This window comes from Falco cherrug, chromosome 6 (genome assembly GCF_023634085.1).
Source record: "Falco cherrug isolate bFalChe1 chromosome 6, bFalChe1.pri, whole genome shotgun sequence".
In the NCBI taxonomy this organism is placed as follows: Eukaryota; Metazoa; Chordata; class Aves; order Falconiformes; family Falconidae; genus Falco; species Falco cherrug.
The window spans coordinates 5,675,290-5,693,120 of record NC_073702.1 but is presented as its reverse complement, the minus strand read 5'-3'; the positions used below and the strand labels follow the sequence as shown (position 1 = coordinate 5,693,120).

The window sequence follows — 17,831 nt, the reverse complement described above, 5'->3', positions numbered from 1 at the left end:
CTGCTCGGGGCGCACAAGGCAGATACACAGGCAGCAGGCGGCGCGCAGGCTGCCGCGTACCTCACTCGAGCTCCCGAAGCTTTCCTCCAGCTTCCCTCCGCTCCTGGCACGCAGCAGCACCCTCGCTGCAGCCACGGGGCGCTCTGGGGACTGTCACTGCCGCCGCACAGGCTGCAGCCCCGCCGCGCTCCCGGCCCCCCGCGGCGGCCCTGCGCCGGGGCCGGGGCTACGGGCGGGCACAGCGCCGCGCCGCGGGGGCGCAAGAGGGCGGGCAACGGCGGCGGGGGCGCGCCGGCTCGGCAGCCGTGGCGGTAGCACCGCGGGGGCCGCCCGGCCCTGCCGCTGCCCTCCCGCCCGGGGCGCGGCCCCGCTCAGCCCCGCGCCGAGCCGTGCCCACCGCTCCCCCCCGGGGCCCGGCCGCCGCCGGCGCGCACCGCTGCCCTCGGACGGCGGTCGGGCTGGCGCCGCGGGCAGTCACCCGCCGTGACCCGCAGCACAAGCGGCACCGCGCGGGCCCGCCGGGCGGCAGCCTGCGCCCGGGCCCAGCCGCGGCCCTCCGCCTCCCGGGGGGGCGGCCAGACGGACCTCCGACTCTATGGTGAAACGAGGGAGGCGGGGCGCTCTAGGCGGGCGCGCCGTACTCTATGGTGTAATGGGAGGAGCGGCGGGGCACGGCGGGCGGCTCCGGCCCGGCGGTCTCGGCGCGTTCCGCGGGCACGATGTCGCCTCCGAAAGGTGAGGGCGGCGGCGCGGCGCGAGGCGGCGCCGGGCCGCTGGGGGGGCACCGCGGCTCTCGGGGGGCGGCACGGCCGGAGAAGGGGCCGGTCCCGCCCCCCCCACACTCCCCCAGACGAAGCGCGACCCACGCGCCGCGGCTCGCCCCTGCCTCCCCCGCCCTGGAGGGAGTGGGACTGTCCCCCAGGCCGGGGGCTGCGGCGCCGGGCGCTACCACGGCGGGCGCGGGGGGAGGGGGCTGCGAGGGGGCGCGGGGCCGCGCCGGAGAGAGGCTCTCCCCGCGCTCCCGCTTTCCACCCGCCGCCTGTGGCGGGCCGGGGCCGGGCCGGGCCGGCGGGGGCCTCGTCCGGGAGCGCCGCCGCTCCGGCGTGTGGGAGGCGCCGTCCGCGCTGCCGTCCCCCGGGCCGGCGGGTGCTCCCGGGCCGGGGCTCGCCGGGCCACCCGCGGCGCCTCCGCCTTTAGGGCCGCCCGCGGCCGCCTCCGGAGCGGCGGCGCCGCCGTCGCCGGTTCCCGCTCTGGGAGCGCTGGAGCGTGGCGCAGCGCTCCGGGGGCGCAGCCCGAAGCCGTGCGGCCCAGGTCGGCGCGCAGGGCCGCCCCCGCCCCTCGGCACCCCCCCTGCGGCGCCGCAGCGCTCGCCGAAGCACCGCCGGGCCCTGGGTGTCCCCTGGGGCGTGTGACGGTGCCAGAGCCCTCGGGCCGGCCAGGTGGGCTTAACCCCCCCGGACGGCGGTGCCCGCGCCGCCGCCAGCTCCCCGCAGAGGGTCCGGCGCGGGCAGCGGGCCTGGTGGCGGTGGGAGGGGGGAGCCCTGGCAGGAGCAGGGCCAGGCGCAGGGGGTGGCCCGCAGCTGTGCCGGGCTGGGTGTGAGGAGGTGCCCGCCGCCCCCGCTGCCTTCGGCGGGCTGCAGGGCGTGCTTCGTGCGCCAGGCTTGGCCTTGGGCTGCCATTTAAGAGAGTCCTGGCAGAGCAGTTAGAGGAGCTGTGGAGATGCGTGGGAGGCACGCGTTTACACCCTGAGACTTTCGGCCTGTCTAGCCCCTTTTGCTAGAAATTGTTTCATTCGCGTGGGATTTACTGAAGCTAATGTGAGAAACTGTGGGAAAGAAAGAGCGGCTTCGTTCAGCTCATTTAAAAAAAAACAACTCTAAGCTGGTCCAGACTTGCCACCAGAAGATGTGGGCACCCCAGCTCCGCTTCCCTTCTGCCCTCGGTGTTGCACTGGGACTGATGCAGACGTGAGCCAGGCTGGAGAAATGTTCAGGCTGAAAGCTAACTACGAAGAGCTTTTTACATAATGCTGGAACTACCTAGTATAGTTACTAAATTCGTTATGTCCTGCTGCATTTGCTTGGTTTACCAAAGTTTGCAAACTGTTGCCAAATGGGGCATTTTTTTTTTTTAAATAGTTATGGATTAGATTTACTTTTAGTTCAGTAGTGCATAGACTTAAAATCTTAATGTGTAAACCCCACGTTGTTAATGTCATTTCTGTCAGCGCTAAAACACCGTTAGAAAATACATTTTGTAAAACTGTAGCAGGTTAATTTTATTTCCTGATTGTTATGTCCTTGGAATCCCACTGCCCCTCCCTGCAGTCCAAACTTAATTTTAAAATGGATTACAGCTTGTAAGTCTCTTGTTAGTCCAAAAACTAATTGGCTCTAGCTTTTAAAAGTGGTTACTGACGTGGGTAAGATTTTTATCTGTAAGGAAGTAGCTAATTTAAATGATTGCAGCAGCAGGAGGTATTAACTGTACCTTGCAGAAATGTTATGCAATAGAAGACATCGCTGGCTTGAAAGAAAAATGAACCAAAACACCGATTGCATTGGATTCAGCAATTCATTTCCGTATTAAATGAACGAAGTTATTACAGAGCTGCCCGGAGCTTATCTGTTCGCTTATTCCCTAATCAGCAGAAGAACATAAACTTATACCAATTAAAGGATGTTTCTTTAGGACATTCAGAACACGACAGATAAGGAAGGGCCTGAAAGAATAATTTACCAGTTTGAAAAATGGCTCTGTAGACACCACTTGCAGGTTTGCTGATGTCTCATGTTGAGGGTCATGCCTTCATGCAGAGAACTCCTTTTTGGAGTCGTGTGCCTTTCTCTTTACTGGTGCGGATGCAGCCTTAGCCATTCTCTGATGGAAGTGAACGGGTGTGGCCTGGCCACGTCCACCCGATGAAACTCTCAGGCCTTAGAGGAGGGTGGCTGAGTGAAAAACTGCCTTTCACCAGTAGACCTGGGATAGGCAAACTCCCAAGTTATGCAGGATAGTAATTGGTCCAGGTAAAACTGTTACAAGAATTGCTACTGTTGGAAGAGTATAGCAGTGGGGGAAGATAGAGGGAATAGCAGAGGATACTCAGTCCTGCATGGTTTAATTTACTTGATTAGCCGTAACCTTAGCGTTTTCTCCAGTGAATAGTTTTTCAGGAAGGCCCTTTGTGTAAGTCCCATCACCATTCTGAGCAAAACTCTCTTCTTTTATTAACTTAAGTGGAAAATAAGGCTGAAGGAGATGCTACCTTATTTATTCAGATTTGCTAGACTGATTCCCTTCTTTGCTGATAATGGACTTTTCCTCTCTTTTTACTTTCACTAGTCTGCCAACGCTCTTTCTGTCAGACTGCAGTATACTACGTGGAGAGGATCAGCTGCTGTTCCAGTGAGCACTTGCTGTCAGCTAAAGAGCAGGAAAGCACAGAAATACTTTTTGGTTACTATTAGATAAACGTTAGTTTTTCTAGAATGAAGGATGATTATGAGGACATCTTATTTTCAAACGCCTGGAGTTCCTATGCAAGGTTCTTTGAGAAGAGACTTTAAGATTTAACTTAAACTTTTACAGGAAGTATTTCGCAATGTTGTAATTATTGTATGCTGCCACAGTAGTATTTGGTACAGTCCTCCAGCTGGAGGATGCCCTGTTTCAGTTCTTAAATTAACTTGAAGGGCATGCTGAGTCATCACCTTTGTTTTCTTTCAGAAAATGTCAGCTTACTGTTCAAGTTGTACTGTCTCACAGTGATGACCCTGGTTGCTGCATCATACACGGTCGCATTGCGGTACACTAGGACCGTGGAGACAAAACTCTACTTTTCAACAACAGCTGTGTGCATCACTGAAGTTATCAAGTTGTTCTTGAGTGTGGGCATCTTGGCTAAGTAAGTACGGGAATGCTAATCAGCGTTTTGAAAACGAGTCCTTGCTTCTAACCTCAGATTCTCAGATACCGAAGTACAGATACATTTGAGAACGTGGCTGGATAGTCATGCTGTGGAAGAGTCATTTTAGAGCGGGTTAGAGCCTGTGAGTCCTCCTCAACTGAAACTGCTTTGTAAACAGCACAATATTCAGGTGTGTCCTTTCTGCATATTTTCTATTTTTGTATGCTTTGGAGTCGGTTCAAAACGTCAGCATGGATTATCTACAAAGTTTTGGTCTTTAAAATATTGGTGTAGATGAAAGCTGGACTGTGAGACAACACCTGCTGAGTTATAGAAAACTATAATGTTCCTACTGATAAATTTGCCCAAACAGTGTTAGAGACAGGTACGTTGTTGTCTCTGTTAAACTGGGGAGTCAATGTTGTGGTCAGAAAATATTAGAGTTTCTGTAATCCTAGACTGCCACTAAGAACTAGAACTTTAGTCCACACGTAAGCGTCGGAAGTGGGGAGGCCATCAGTCTGTGTTTCCTCTCAGCTTCCCTGTGCCACATCCCTCCTTGGAAGAATCTTTATATTCTGGACTTTTCCAAAGCCCCGTTCTTGCCGTTGTGGTAGAATTTGTTCTTCTAGGGTCTCTGCCTATGTCTTCATGACTTTTGGTACATCAGAAGGATACTGGTTTGTGCTAGAGGATCATGAAGTCACATGGCGTACTTCAGATTATTATCAGATCTTTTCTACTTAACATCAAAATGGCATTTTACTTGCTTTAGAAATGAGGCAATAGTTGAATTTGGTAAGGCAGCTGTGGCAAACTGCCTTTTGTTTAACCTTTCATTAGATGTAATGCATTAGAAAACACATGTGTGACCAGTGGCAAATTTTTATTTTTAGGCACTCTGAGCTTCTCACTCTGCCAGCACAGAATGTTGACAGAAGTGTCTCTGCTGACGAGTGGTTGTGCTGTGGTTCTCAGTGTTGTGGCCAGTGTGGATCCTGATCCAGCCTGCTTTCTGGAGACCATAGCAGCCAGCGTGTCTCAACAGTCAGAAACCTGTGGGTGGCATTTGGTAGCCCCACCTGTGTGTATAATTTTTCAAATCTGTTCTTGTGCACCTGGAACCCAGGCTGTTTATAGTATACCAGAGAGGCCTAGTTCAGCAGGGTAAGCAATCTGCCTTTTGTTAAGGTTCAGTAATACTGCGTTCATTAAATGTACGAATGGTCCTTCTGCTTGAAATAAGTAAAAAGGCAATTACTTTTAATTCAGGAGTCTATTATGTTTTTAGAACAGCCCTGCACAGTCAAAAATCCATGATAGCCTATCATCCTCCCTTTGACAGTCAGCAGAGGATGCTTAGAACAGAAGTACAGGCAATAGCGCAAGCATGGGCTGAACTTCCCTTAGCTGGTGACAGAAGCTTATGGATTTCCCAGCCTGGATGCTGTGTGCACGCTGTAGCTGTAGCCCCTAACAATCCTGCCCTCTGTGATATTGTCCAGTTTCTCTTTGAAATGTTAGTCCCTAGTGTATCTGTGAAATTACTTGTGCAATGTAATTGCACACTGTGAAAAAGTCCTTTCTCATAAACACTTCAGCAGTTTCACTGTACTCTGCGTCTTGTGTTGACAGACATCATGAATAATCTTTCACCCTTCATTTTTATTTTCATACGTCTACAGATCTGTATTGTGTTTTCATCACTCATTTATTTTCTAAGCCGGGACTCCTAGCCTATTTCTTCTGTGATCATCCTATTATCCATCTCCACAGCACTTCCAGTACTATTACATCCTTTTTGAAACTGGATGCAGAGCTGTGCGCACCATTCAGGATGTGAACATGCAGTGTCATTAGGCAGAGGGATGAAGGTGCTTTCTGTCTTGGTCTTGTTTCTTTTCCTAAAGATTTGTAACATTCTGCTCATTTCTGAGCACAGCTGAGCCTTGAGCTGGTGCTGTCAGAGGGCTACTCGCATTTTTTCCCAAAGGCCTGTAACTGGTTTGGAGATGGTGGCTCTGTTTTGGGGTTGTCATTTCCTATGATTCTTTCTCATTTATTGACAACTTGAGTTTTTATATGCCAGTTAAAATGGGGTGAATCTCATTCATTGAGCTGTTTGGAGGTTATGATATGTATTCTGATCTGGTCAGCTAGTGGGGTGGTTTTCTCTGTAGTTGAGAGGGATGGGCACCAGCAGACGCTCCTCATCAGGCCGTGCTCGCCTCTTCTTGGAGGGATGTCTCGCTCACTGGTGGGTCCGGTTGCCTTCCTTTGCTGTCCAGGTAACTGAGCTGTTTCTCAGATGGCGAAAGATCTGATGAATTGTGCTTGGTGTAGTGAGAGACCCTTCAGCAACTATTGAAAGTTTCCTTTTGGATGTGACATATAATTGAGTATAATCAGCAACATTTGTCAATTTCCTAGTAATCTCAAGTTTTAGATTACTTACAAATAGCTGAACAGCATAAATTCCAGCATAGTTTCCTTCAGCGTCTCCTTTATAACTTCCTCCAGTTTTAAGGTCCTAACCCATCTGTCTCACCCAAGACAAGGTACCTTTGTTGTGTGACAACCAGCTAGAAGATAGAATGCAATCTGTTTTTTCTGTACGTTTGGGTGGGTACCTTTTTCTTCCTGAAACAGCCAGCATTGATTACTGCAGTGTACAGGATACTGGACTACGATTCTCACATTGTTCTAGGCTGCAGAATTTTTCTTACACATTCTTACGCTTTGCCTCCGCTGTGTTTACTTTTAAGATTTCTCCTGGAAGGCACATTGAATGGATGAATGCCAGAAGACTGTCTTTCAAAAGGGAAGCTTATGATAGTTTAAGCTGTGTTAATTGTTTACTCAACTGTACTCTCAAATTCCGTATTCATTTAAAGTCCAGTTTACCATCTGGTAATTACGTTATCTGCATTTGTAGATGGTGCATAATTACTTAGCAACGGATAGAGAAAAATAGAGCTGATTTGCAGACTCTAGTTTTAACTTCAGCTTCTCTAACAAATGCATGTTTCTGTTGCAGAACTGATTGTTTTTAGTATCTCTCACCTATTCACACCTATGAAGTAAACAGAATGGTTTTTAAGTCAAATCTAGATCGACATCAAGAACACTGAATTCAAGCTGGAATATTTTTTATTTTCTTACTTGATTTTGCAGGGTACATCTTTGGGTACCTTATTTTGCATTATCAGCTGTACTCAGGGGCTTGGTTTAAATTCTTTTTTGTGTAGATTTAAATCTGTCTTCACATGATCTCTGTACTGAATTCAGCTTACAGCTGGAGATTCTTGATAAGTGCATGTTTAGAAAGCACACCCATTGCAAAGATGGACTATTAGATAGTTCATGTTCTTGTTCTCAAAAACTAAAGTGAAAATGGTGCTTACTGGACATCTGTTACTCTTCATTCCTGAAATTCCGTGCTAGAAGTCAAAGTAAACAAACTACTATTACTGCCGTGATTTGACTTTAAACGTGTGATCAGCTAATTCACTGAGCATGGTCTGGAACAGAAGCAGGTATAATTTAAATATTGTTTTCTTGTTTGACAGCACACCTTAGTATTGATGAATGGAAGAAGCCGTTACTATGTGGTATTATTTGACTTCTTATTCTCACAGAGTAGAACTGTATCTGTGCTAATGATATTTTATTTGCAGTTAGACATTTGAGATAGAAGCACCTTAGTCCAGCTACACTTGGGTATTACCAGGATGTCTAGGTTTTCTTGTATAACTTATCTCGCAATGCTGGGCAACATAGTAAATACATTGAGGAATAAGTAAACCAACAATTTTGCCTATAATGTCAATGACTCCTAACATTTTATGCAGTTCTGTGCCTAGTGCGATTAACCACAATGAACTGTAGCATGAACTCTTCCCCTTCCTTGTATTGCAAACTTTGCTTTAAGTGCTACTTGCCTATAGATTTTTCACATCAGTGTCTGACCCTTGCGGCCAGACATGTCTTTTACAAGACACCTATGTGACATGCTCGGTGTCACCAAGTCCGTCCCAGGCAAAGTATCCCCTTAAGTTAGGAAAGAGATTTGCTTGTGACCTCACTTGTACAAGAAGAGCGTGGGAAACCATATTCACCTCTGTTAGGTCACTGTACTGCCCCTGACTCTGGGGTTTTTGTGTGTGTTTTCTGGTACTGGAAAATGACAAAAAAAATCCCTTGCGGCTGCCTGTATAAAGACCGCTCTCGCTACCAGAGAGAGGAGGAGGTATATAGGTATGTGCTTAGGCAGGGAGGAAGGCAAGGGAGGAGAGAAACTTGGACAGAAGGATCGTGAGAGGAAGTGGGTAGAGTCCATAAACCTTTGGAGAGGAAAAGCGTAAGAACCTGAAGCACAGAGTCAGAGGTTGATCAGGAAGGGAAAATACGCTGGAACAAGGTTGTTAATGAATACGCTTGGGGCACAGAGAGATTGCTGATTTTGGTAATTGCTAATAAGAGTTTCGGGCAGGTAGCTGGACATACATTTGTGAAAAAGAGAGAAGTTGGGATACGGTTGACATGTGGGGAACTGGGCTTCTGGAGCACTGAGGAAGATGTGAGCCTTTTGTTCATATGCATGTGTAATGGAAGGGAAAGGAGTGTTGAATTCAAGAGCAATACAGGTTCCAAGTTGAAAGGTACAGGGGAGGGGACAGGAGTGATTTTGGATGTTGGTGTTTGTCAGTGGCCAAGCAAGAGAAGAATGGAAAGGGGGAAACATGAGACTTGGGGAGAGCTGGGAAGGGAACTGGTGGAACCTGAGCAGCAGCAACAAGTAAGCAAGAAATGTCGTTGACGTACAAATTGTAAGGGAAAACTAGCAATGCAGAGCAGCAAGCTGCAAAAGGGGAGAGCAGCGAGAAGCAACACATTCTTCCCCATTGCCTGCTCTTTCATGCTGTAAGTCCGTGAAGGAGATGCAAGGTGAAAGGGAGCCACCACAAGCCCTGCCAGACCTCTTGTGTGCTGGTGCCAGTCCAGCATCTCTCGCAGCGTAAGTGAGAAGAGGGATGCAGGGCTGGCTGAGGAATGAGAGGTGTTTCCAGCTCAGTAGTGTGCAAGGGTACACTTTTTTTTGGCTGTACTGTGTGGCCCAGTTTAAAGGGGATCTGGAAAATCACAGGCATTTGCCATCACAGACAAATATTAACACAAAAAAAGGGGGGGTGGAGGGAGGGGAGCAACAGCCTTCTGTCGTCCCACTGCCTGTGTACTTAGTGACTTATTCCACCGTTTACAGTGTTCATAGTTGTTTACCTTATCAAACATTAATGCATCTAACCTCCTGATTCCAGAACATCATCTTCACCTTCAGGGGTTTCTACTTGTTGATAACCTCACTGGTTTTTCCCAGTTAATTTTTCTTTAATGAGCAGAAGCTACAACTGATCGTTGAGAACAGTCTTCCCAAAGGATTAATTGATTTTATTTCTGTTTTCAAATATCCATTTAAGAGAGCCCTCAGTTATAGTAATGTATTTTATTTTGCAGAGAAACTGGAAGTCTGGCAAGGTTAATAACATCTTTAAAAGAAAATGTATTCGGCAGTCCTAAAGAATTGCTAAAATTAAGTGTTCCCTCTTTGGTGTATGCTTTCCAAAACAATATGGCATTTGTGGCTCTTAGCAACTTGGATGCGGCAGTCTACCAGGTAATAAATGTTTTTGTCAGTAACTGATCGGTAAATACCTTCCTCTACTGTGTCGTGAGGCATGCATGCTAGGTACCTGTCTGCCTAGCACAGAGTACTCTCTTTAGCCTCAGTGCTAAAAGCCAAGTGGTGCTTTGTTACATTCGCAGTATACACGTTGTTGCAGAGCTCTGGTTTTCTTGAGCTAACCTGCTCACTGCTAGAGTAACTTCAAATTCACTTTGTTGTAATTGGCAGCGGTACAAAACCCCAAGGTTCTGTAGATCAATACATGTAACATTTTATTTGTCGTTCTGTAGTTGAATTCTCTGTTTTATTTTCTTGTTTTGGAGGAGTTTATCAAACCACATCCTCTGTGCTACATTCCCCTCTTCTTTAGGTGACATACCAGTTGAAGATCCCTTGCACAGCCTTGTGTACAGTCCTAATGCTAAACCGTACCCTTAGTAAGTTGCAGTGGTTCTCTGTCTTCATGCTGTGCGGTGGGGTTACCCTTGTTCAGTGGAAGCCTGCTCAGGCTACAAAAGTACAGGTAAGAGTTTACTGTCTGCCTCTTCACAACGCAGGATAAACTGCCTTATACTTTGTGTTTCGCTTCCCAGCAGCTGAGGTCAAGGTAGGGTCTCTACATTCCACGCAGTAGCATCTGTTTCCTATTTCCAGCCATTTCGGGTACAATATAGTCACTAGTTTGATCATTCACTTTCACGTTTATTGTATACCAGTTCAGGCAGGCTTGTGGTATTGCTCCAGTCTCATTTGTTGGAATGGCAACTAATTGCTACAATTAGTATAAATTACCAGAGTCACCACAATCAGTCTAATGCACCATCATAGGAATATCTGAGTAATACATTGTTTCCAGCAGTTGGCCCTGGTATCATTGTAATTGTTGGAGCAGAGAGCTTGGAATGGAAACACTTGGCAGAATTAGGAAGGAAGTTCCAATGCCTTGTGGGTGTGGGTATGTCATTTAAACACACCCTTGAGAGGCACTGACCTAATCCTGTTCTAGGAAGAAACAAGTGTCTTCTGTTTCTTAGGTGGTAGCTGCTGCTCAGCGGCGTTAGTTGGGAAGGGCAGGTCGTGCAGCTGGGGAGACTGGCACAGCCAAGCAGATGGTGCCTTTGAGCACTGCAAGGATTGGTGGGAGTACACGTGGAAAACAAAACGCCACACAGCTACACCAGGCTAATCTGAAGGGCAGCTCTAGCTAAGCAAGTACAATTTATACTGTAACGAAATGCTAATAATTTTTCTGTACTCGACGAAGTAGCTCTGGATTTGATTATTGTAAATTACTGCACTGTTGCCTCCTTTTTAAAATAACGGTTGATGTTGCAGGTGGAGCAGAATCCATGGCTAGGGTTTGGAGCAATTGCTGTTGCTGTACTGTGTTCAGGATTTGCAGGTATAGTATTATTTCTGTATGCAGGTCACATCAAAGGAACTGGAGAGCTCAGGATGTTTAAAACAGCATTCTACATTAGTTAACTGTCATCGCTGATTAGAAGACAAAAAAAGGACTGTATCCCCTCTGCCCATAATTACCTTCTACTTGTGGTAATTATGGCAGCTTCATGACATGATTACTGCCATTGTCAAGCGAATAACTAGGAGCATGTACTATTGGTTTTACATGAGGCAGCTTAGAAGGCTGGTTTGCAAATCGAAGTGTCTTTCAAATATTTAGAATAATACTGTAGGGAACATCCATAGTGACTCACTCAGTACAATTAATAAATGTACATCAGTTTTATAAAGTTGGCTTTACAGTGAATAGCTCCCTTATGGCGATCACGTGAGATACTTGCCTCTTTTTTTCTTTTCCCTTTTTTTTTTTTTTTTTTAATAAGGGGAACTGAGCTCCTCGCTCAGTTCTTGCACTTGCTCGGCCCTGAAATACACATTGCCATAGTGCTGTAAGTGGTAAATCTAACTGAGATGCAGAGGGAGCAGGAATAAGGCAGAGAGGAAGATGAGTAACAGGAAGCCTAGATAAACGGCATGAAGGAATTTTGGTTTTGTTTGATTTTGTTCTGTTCTACAGCTAGTGTTTCCCCTCAGAGTAGTTTTTCTCTGGCTTCTGCAGAAGGAGACCAGAACTTGAGGACAAGTGAGTTGGTGCTGAGAAATAAGGAAATGCAAATTACTACTTAATTCGAAATTTGGCTCACAGGGATGTATTTCCCTGGCTATAAACTGGATTCTTCTTACCCTCTGTAAGAAAACAAGGTACTGTCACACACTTCTAGTACCATACAGTCCTGCAAGAATAATCTTGTGCTGCGCATACATGCTCATTACTCATGGAAAACATTCTGGTCAGCGGGGGAGGAAAGGAGGGTGGCGTTCTTGCTCGGTGTCTTTTCAGTGAAACGGGCACTCTGAAGCAGAAGTACTAAGTAAGGCTGTGTAGAGCTCAACCAGCTTTTCCTGGAAGGTTATAAATTTACTCATTTCAATAGATGCTTCCAAGCCATGAGACAAAACACAACATTCACAGTGAAGCCTTTGGGGTCTCCTAAAGCTCTCTGGCTGGTATGTGGGTAGGCAGCTGTACTTGTAAAGGTCTGCAAATTCAGACCATTGAAAGGGCTGATGCAGGCAGCTTTAGGGGATTTGGACACATACGGCTTTCTTCTCCTGCAAAAGGATTGCAGCTTGGGTGTTTCTTCACTGACAGCTGTAGCTTTGAGGCAGCTGGGAGGACAGTGTTTCATCCGTGGAGCTCCTTGTGCCCTTGGGGCTTTACATGTTGAAAACTTACATCCTATTCAAACTCCTTTCCTCTTCCTCCTTCCCACACCCACATGAAGGAGTTGTTTTGGCATTACACCTTCAGCTTCTGGACTGACCATGTTAGTGTTTTATATTATTCCAGCAAAGTCAAAGAAATTAAATGTTTTTGTCTCTCAGAGACGGAAACAAAGTTTTCCTCAAACTGCAGATCCTGTGATAACTTCTAAGTATCCGAGGCCTCAATAATGCTTATAAAAGCATTGGACAAGTATGTAATGGCAGATCCTTTGCAACTATAAACAGTACTGAAGAGTAATTTTTCCTAAACGGCACCCATTCTTTCCTTCACCTTGTTAGTGGAGTAATTTTTATGCATTTTCCAAAATGTGAAAGCAGTTTCATTGGTTTGCTTACTGTTTTCTTAGTTTATAAAATTCACAAATACGGTTCATACTCAAGCCAAATTTCTGGTGCAGTGATTACATCTGGCTGTGTTCTGTGGGGCTTCTCGGTGGGCAGAAATCTCAAGGTAGCTGACTGTGGGTTCTTTTAAGTGCTGCAGTTGTTAACAATACTAGGGGGTTTTGTTGATATTGTTGTTTAGACTTCAAGAATGTATATTCATATGAGATAATACTGTATTTCCTTGGGGATTTTTATTATTTAAACCCCTGAAATAGAAATCTGTTCTCTAATTTATTCACCATAAATATTCAATATACTATATTAAACTTTAAATTGCATTTTTCATGAATAAAAGTGTAGCAAGACTTTCCTTGAAGTTAACTCAGGATTTTCAGGAGCAGCGTGTGCTTAGGGCTTCTAACCTACAGGTCTTTTCTCTGTGCCATCTTTGTCAGTTCCAAGTACTTTTCTCGTATCATATGAAAGATCTTGGGTGACGTTACTCAGCAGTGAACTTTTAAGTCAGGAGGGCTCACACCAGAAGGTCATGGAAGTGGCTGAGCAGATCTGAGTCCTGCAAATTGCTCTCTCTGTTTTGAAATGTGGAGGAGATTCCAGAGACTAGCAGAGCCCTGGTGTGGGAGCAGTGGTTAAAAAGGCAGGTAGTGACGACCTTGTCAAATGTTGGCCTTTTAGCCTGATGTACACCTCCCAAGCAGAATAATGAAAAGGTATTTCAGTAATGCAGAGCATAAAAGTAATGCTCATCAGCGTGGCACTGGCACGGGGAACAAGAGCTTTAGATTAAAGTGAATTCCATTTCCTCAAAACCAGTCTGTAGTTTCAATTAACAGAAGGCATCAGTTTTGATTTGCTTTTGTAATCCACTGAAGCTGTGGTTTCAGAATGTCGCCACTTTGCCAAGTACTTCACAAGCAGGAGGCTTCTGAGGAATTTTCAGTCTCAGTACTGAGGTAATACAGTCCCGCCCCTGTTTTTAATTTTTTACTGCTAAGTATCCCAGTGGAGGGGGGTGGGGGGAGGAAGTTCCCCGTCATACTGAAATACATAAATACTGTCCCAGGGATGAAATACCAGGTGCCAAGGTGAAACGCTTTTTTTTGTGGTGTAGGGTTTGGTTTTTTTTTTTTCTTTGTGCAGTAGAAACTGCTGGACAGAAGCCTGGCAAATCAAACAGAAATGAGAAGTAGTTTCAGCTGTTGATGAGGTTCATTGTTACAACTGTGAAGATAAATAGAATTAATTTTTGATGTTATGTACCCATTAGAGTGATCCTGTTCTGGAGGACACGTTTAGCAGAGTGTGTCATTGCGTCCTCGGCATTGGGAACTTCTGCGAAACTTTGTAGGACAAGCTGGTTGCAGTAGTGTTGTCTGCCTTTAAAACACTATGAACCATGAATCATTAAGGACAACACTTCCAACACTTCATCTCACTGAAACCTTTTCTTTTTTTTTTTTTTTTTTTTTTTTTTTTAGGAGTTTATTTTGAGAAGGTCTTAAAGAGTTCAGACACTTCCTTGTGGGTGAGAAATATTCAAATGTACTTATCTGGGATTGTGTTGACTTTACTTGGTGTGTACGTGTCAGATGGAGCCCAAGTTCTTGAGAAAGGGTTTTTCTACGGCTATACATACTACGTCTGGTTTGTCATCTGTAAGTATCTTGTGGTTTTAGGGTCTTGTCACATTGTTTTGCTTTTTTAACTATGATATAACTGATTGCAGGAAGCTACAAATTCAGTCCGACACCATTTTTTTACTGTGTTTTGAGGGATTTTATTTAAAAGATTACTTTTCTTGGAAATTATTCACTTTTCAATTTAAAATTGTGCTGAAACAACAGTCTAAATAAGAGAGCAATGAGTAGATCATCTTTAAATGAGTCTTATCCACTGGATGCCACGTGGACATCCCATTTTGCCGAGCATTGTGTTAAATTGCCCATTAGGATGACCAGACAAGGAGTACAGCAGTGAAGTACAATGCATCATTTCAAGAGTAACTTACTCCACCTTTACTAACAGAAGCATGTTATCTGCTTTCCAGTTCTCGCTAGCGTTGGTGGCCTCTACACTTCGGTGGTTGTTAAGTACACAGATAACATTATGAAAGGCTTTTCTGCAGCAGCGGCCATTGTTCTTTCTACTGTGGCATCAGTCATCCTCTTTGGCCTCCAGATAAGTAAGTGCCTTTCTGCCGTTGATTTGACTGTACACGTGCGCTTCCTTCCTGGCTAGTAGGCTGTGTGCAGTTTGTACCAGAGCGATCATTTATGCCTTCTTCTGGTTTTAACTTCGTCTTCTCCACGATGCCTACGCACCAATGCATTGTCCCTGTTGCGTAATGTAGGGTGCCTGATGACCCTGTGCTTTCACAGGCATGCATGGTTTGGTCTTCAGATGCATCCTACAGCCTCCGACAGAAAGGTTCTTCCCATTTTAAACAGCTTACGACTTTATACAGCTTCATTCATCGATCACTTTCTGATGTGGTTTAGTGGGTGATACAGCTGTTTATCTGAGACTGCTGTTGATAAGTTATCATTTCTTGTTGGTTTCGGTATAGCCAGTGCCGAATTAATTCCTCGGCTATTTCTGCAAGGGCTTTACACATCCCTGTGAAGTTACACCTCCTTCTGTGTTAACTTTTACCTTCCCCAGTTGCGGGGGACACCACCATGTGAGAGTGAGTCAGATAGCAGCTGGGGTCATGCGTAACTGATGTGGTGGAAGTTTTTGAGAGGAAACAGCAGATTGCTTTGGGCTGTTCTGCAACTACAAAGGATATTCTCCCTGATCAAGTCTGTGTCTGATACTGTACTCAGTTGCTCCTGCTCAGTCCTTCACTGTTTAGTTTTGGGTATTTTTTTACTTTCTTATCATAATCCAAAGATGGTATGGTGTAATGGTGGAAAAACTAGCTTTCTGATGAAACTAGAGAGATGGAACTTCAGGAGAGTTTGCATAAGAAGAAAATCATCAGTGTCTGGCTGAAAAAAAGCACCTTAAAGCAAGTGATGAAAAACACAGCTAGTTTTAAAAACTCACTTGAGCAAGATATGTTCTTGATGGTTGACACAAATCGGACCTGGACTGGTGATCTTTCCGTGAAAGCTTTATGAATAGTGTTTCCTAACCCTGTCTAGATATGGAAAGGCAAACAAAATGTCTTATTACAGGCTACTCTATCATAGACACAGTCTTTACCATTAAGTTTATTGTAACTCAGGCCTGTAGATGGCATGTAGAACTGCAGATGTTTCACACTTGCTTTCCTGACCATCACCGTGTTCTCGGTGATATGAGACTAACTGAAATGGTGTGGGGGTTGTAAATACTCAAGTGTTCTCAGTGACAGAGGATGAGTCTAGATTGCGTGAATTATTAACAGCTTCTCGGTCCTGTTTGGTTTTGAGTGATTTTAAATTATGATGGTATCTGAATGGCTGTGTATTATATAGCTTAGTCTTCTGCAGGTTTCTTCTTCTACAGAGGTGTTTATTTAAGCTGTTTTGTCTCCTTTCAGCTGTTACCTTCTCCCTGGGTGCTCTCCTGGTGTGTGTTTCTATTTACCTCTATGGATTACCTCGACAAGACACCACAAAAATCCAGCCATCAGAGACTAAGAGCTCAAAAGAAAGACTTGCTGCTGTGTGACACTGTGCATAAAAATGGACAGACAGACAAAATGGACTTTAAAATGAACTGCATTTTTAAAAAAATAGCCTTAAGCTAGTTAGTCATGAAATGATTTAAGTGGGATAGACTAAAAGCAGAAGTTAGTTCTGTTTTACACGTGGAGTTTCCAGTGGCTGATGCAGAGGCTGTGGTATGGCTGAGGAGCTGGATGGGTCTTTTATTGGAGGTGTTTGTCACCCACATCGAACACTGAAGAGTCCCATTGACAAGGAGAGCAGAATGAAGGAACTGAACACTCAGTTGTATATAATGTACATAAATGGGAGGGAAATCAGGTCTTTGTGTATTTGATAAACTGTCTTGCCCTTTGAGGGCAGAAAAGCCCAAACGCTTCATAAAAATCTATTAAAAAGAGCAATTACTGCCTTAATTACTACTACAACTACTCTTAAACTAGTTGGCAATTGCAGTTTGATAAATGAAAAATTTCTCTTCTAGATGATATGCAGATGACGACACGATTCTACCAGGAATAACTGTGCTTTGGGCACCATTTACCTAGAAGTGCTTAGACATAGTGCTTGCTCTTCGTTGTACAAAGTCAGAAAGACTGGTGGTTCTCTTAGGTTGCAGATACTCTTTCACTTTTCAAATGTTTTTTTATACCTGCTGTAGCTGGCAAAGGAATCTTCTGTTCAGTTGTGTTTTGTCAAACTCTAGTTGTACAGGGAAAGGTTCGTACGTGTTCCTGTGTCCCTGACTGAAGTACGAATGAGTTAGTGTCAGACTAGGAAATTTTTATCTGTACATTTTCTCTCTAAACCATTTTGTGCATACAGAGTGATGCTTGAAGAGAGTCCCTGTTGTGCATGTTAGGCTTTGATTTAATTTATGAGCGACAACTGTATAATTTCAACCAACTCGATCATTTTCTGAGGCCTCACTCAGTTCAACCTTTCCAGAACTGAGGGAAAAACTGACTTCGGTGCAACTTAGTTGCATTCAAAGTGAAGTAAAAAATGTGACTAAGTTTGTATCCTGGTTAGATTCCTTCAGACATGAGTCAACCAGCTGCATTTTACTTGAAAGCGAAGTGGGGCGTACTCAACACAGCAGTCACAAACACGCTTAAATTCTGTTCCAGCGGGAGAGGATGCTTCTCTTTGGCAGCACGCTGTTCTAGATGGACAGAACAGCTGGCAAAAGGCAAAGTGCCACGCTGGTGAGCGCAGGCTTTGGTGATGGTGGGCACGGTCAGATATTCCAGAGGCTGAAGCAGCCACCTGCGCTACCTTCCTTCCCTGTGATGCTCCACATCTCTTCAGCAGTGAGACGGTTCAGCGTCAAACGGCACCGGCCCTGTCTGACCGCCCGTGTGGGGCTGAGGGAGCGCGGCGGTTCCTGTTCCACCAGCCGGGCAGCGAACCCTCTTCTCCCTGG

General features: G+C 45.6%; 2 protein-coding genes across 7 annotated transcripts in view; one reads left to right on the top strand and one right to left on the bottom strand.

Moving 5' to 3' along the window:
* The first annotated feature begins 593 nt into the window (after positions 1-593).
* Positions 594-16,821, top strand: SLC35A1 (solute carrier family 35 member A1). The gene is made up of 8 exons (XM_055713787.1): positions 594-735; positions 3,730-3,907; positions 9,425-9,584; positions 9,964-10,116; positions 10,929-10,995; positions 14,231-14,407; positions 14,800-14,934; positions 16,279-16,821. The coding sequence occupies exons 1-8, from the start codon at positions 720-722 to the stop codon at positions 16,407-16,409; spliced, it is 1,017 nt and encodes a 338-aa protein (XP_055569762.1). The 5' UTR covers positions 594-719; the 3' UTR covers positions 16,410-16,821.
* The window catches only part of RARS2 (arginyl-tRNA synthetase 2, mitochondrial), a 62,953-nt gene continuing 49,774 nt past the window's right edge, over positions 4,653-17,831 (bottom strand). For 4 of the 6 annotated variants that reach the window (XM_055713786.1, XM_055713780.1, XM_055713781.1 and 1 more), the window contains one exon: positions 16,442-17,827. In XM_055713786.1, coding sequence (XP_055569761.1) covers positions 17,735-17,827 — 93 coding nt within the window. In that variant the 3' untranslated portion in view covers positions 16,442-17,734. Of the gene's footprint in view, positions 7,351-16,441; positions 17,828-17,831 lie in introns of those variants that run through there. The other 2 variants (XM_055713783.1, XM_055713784.1) reach the window with 1 other exon arrangement.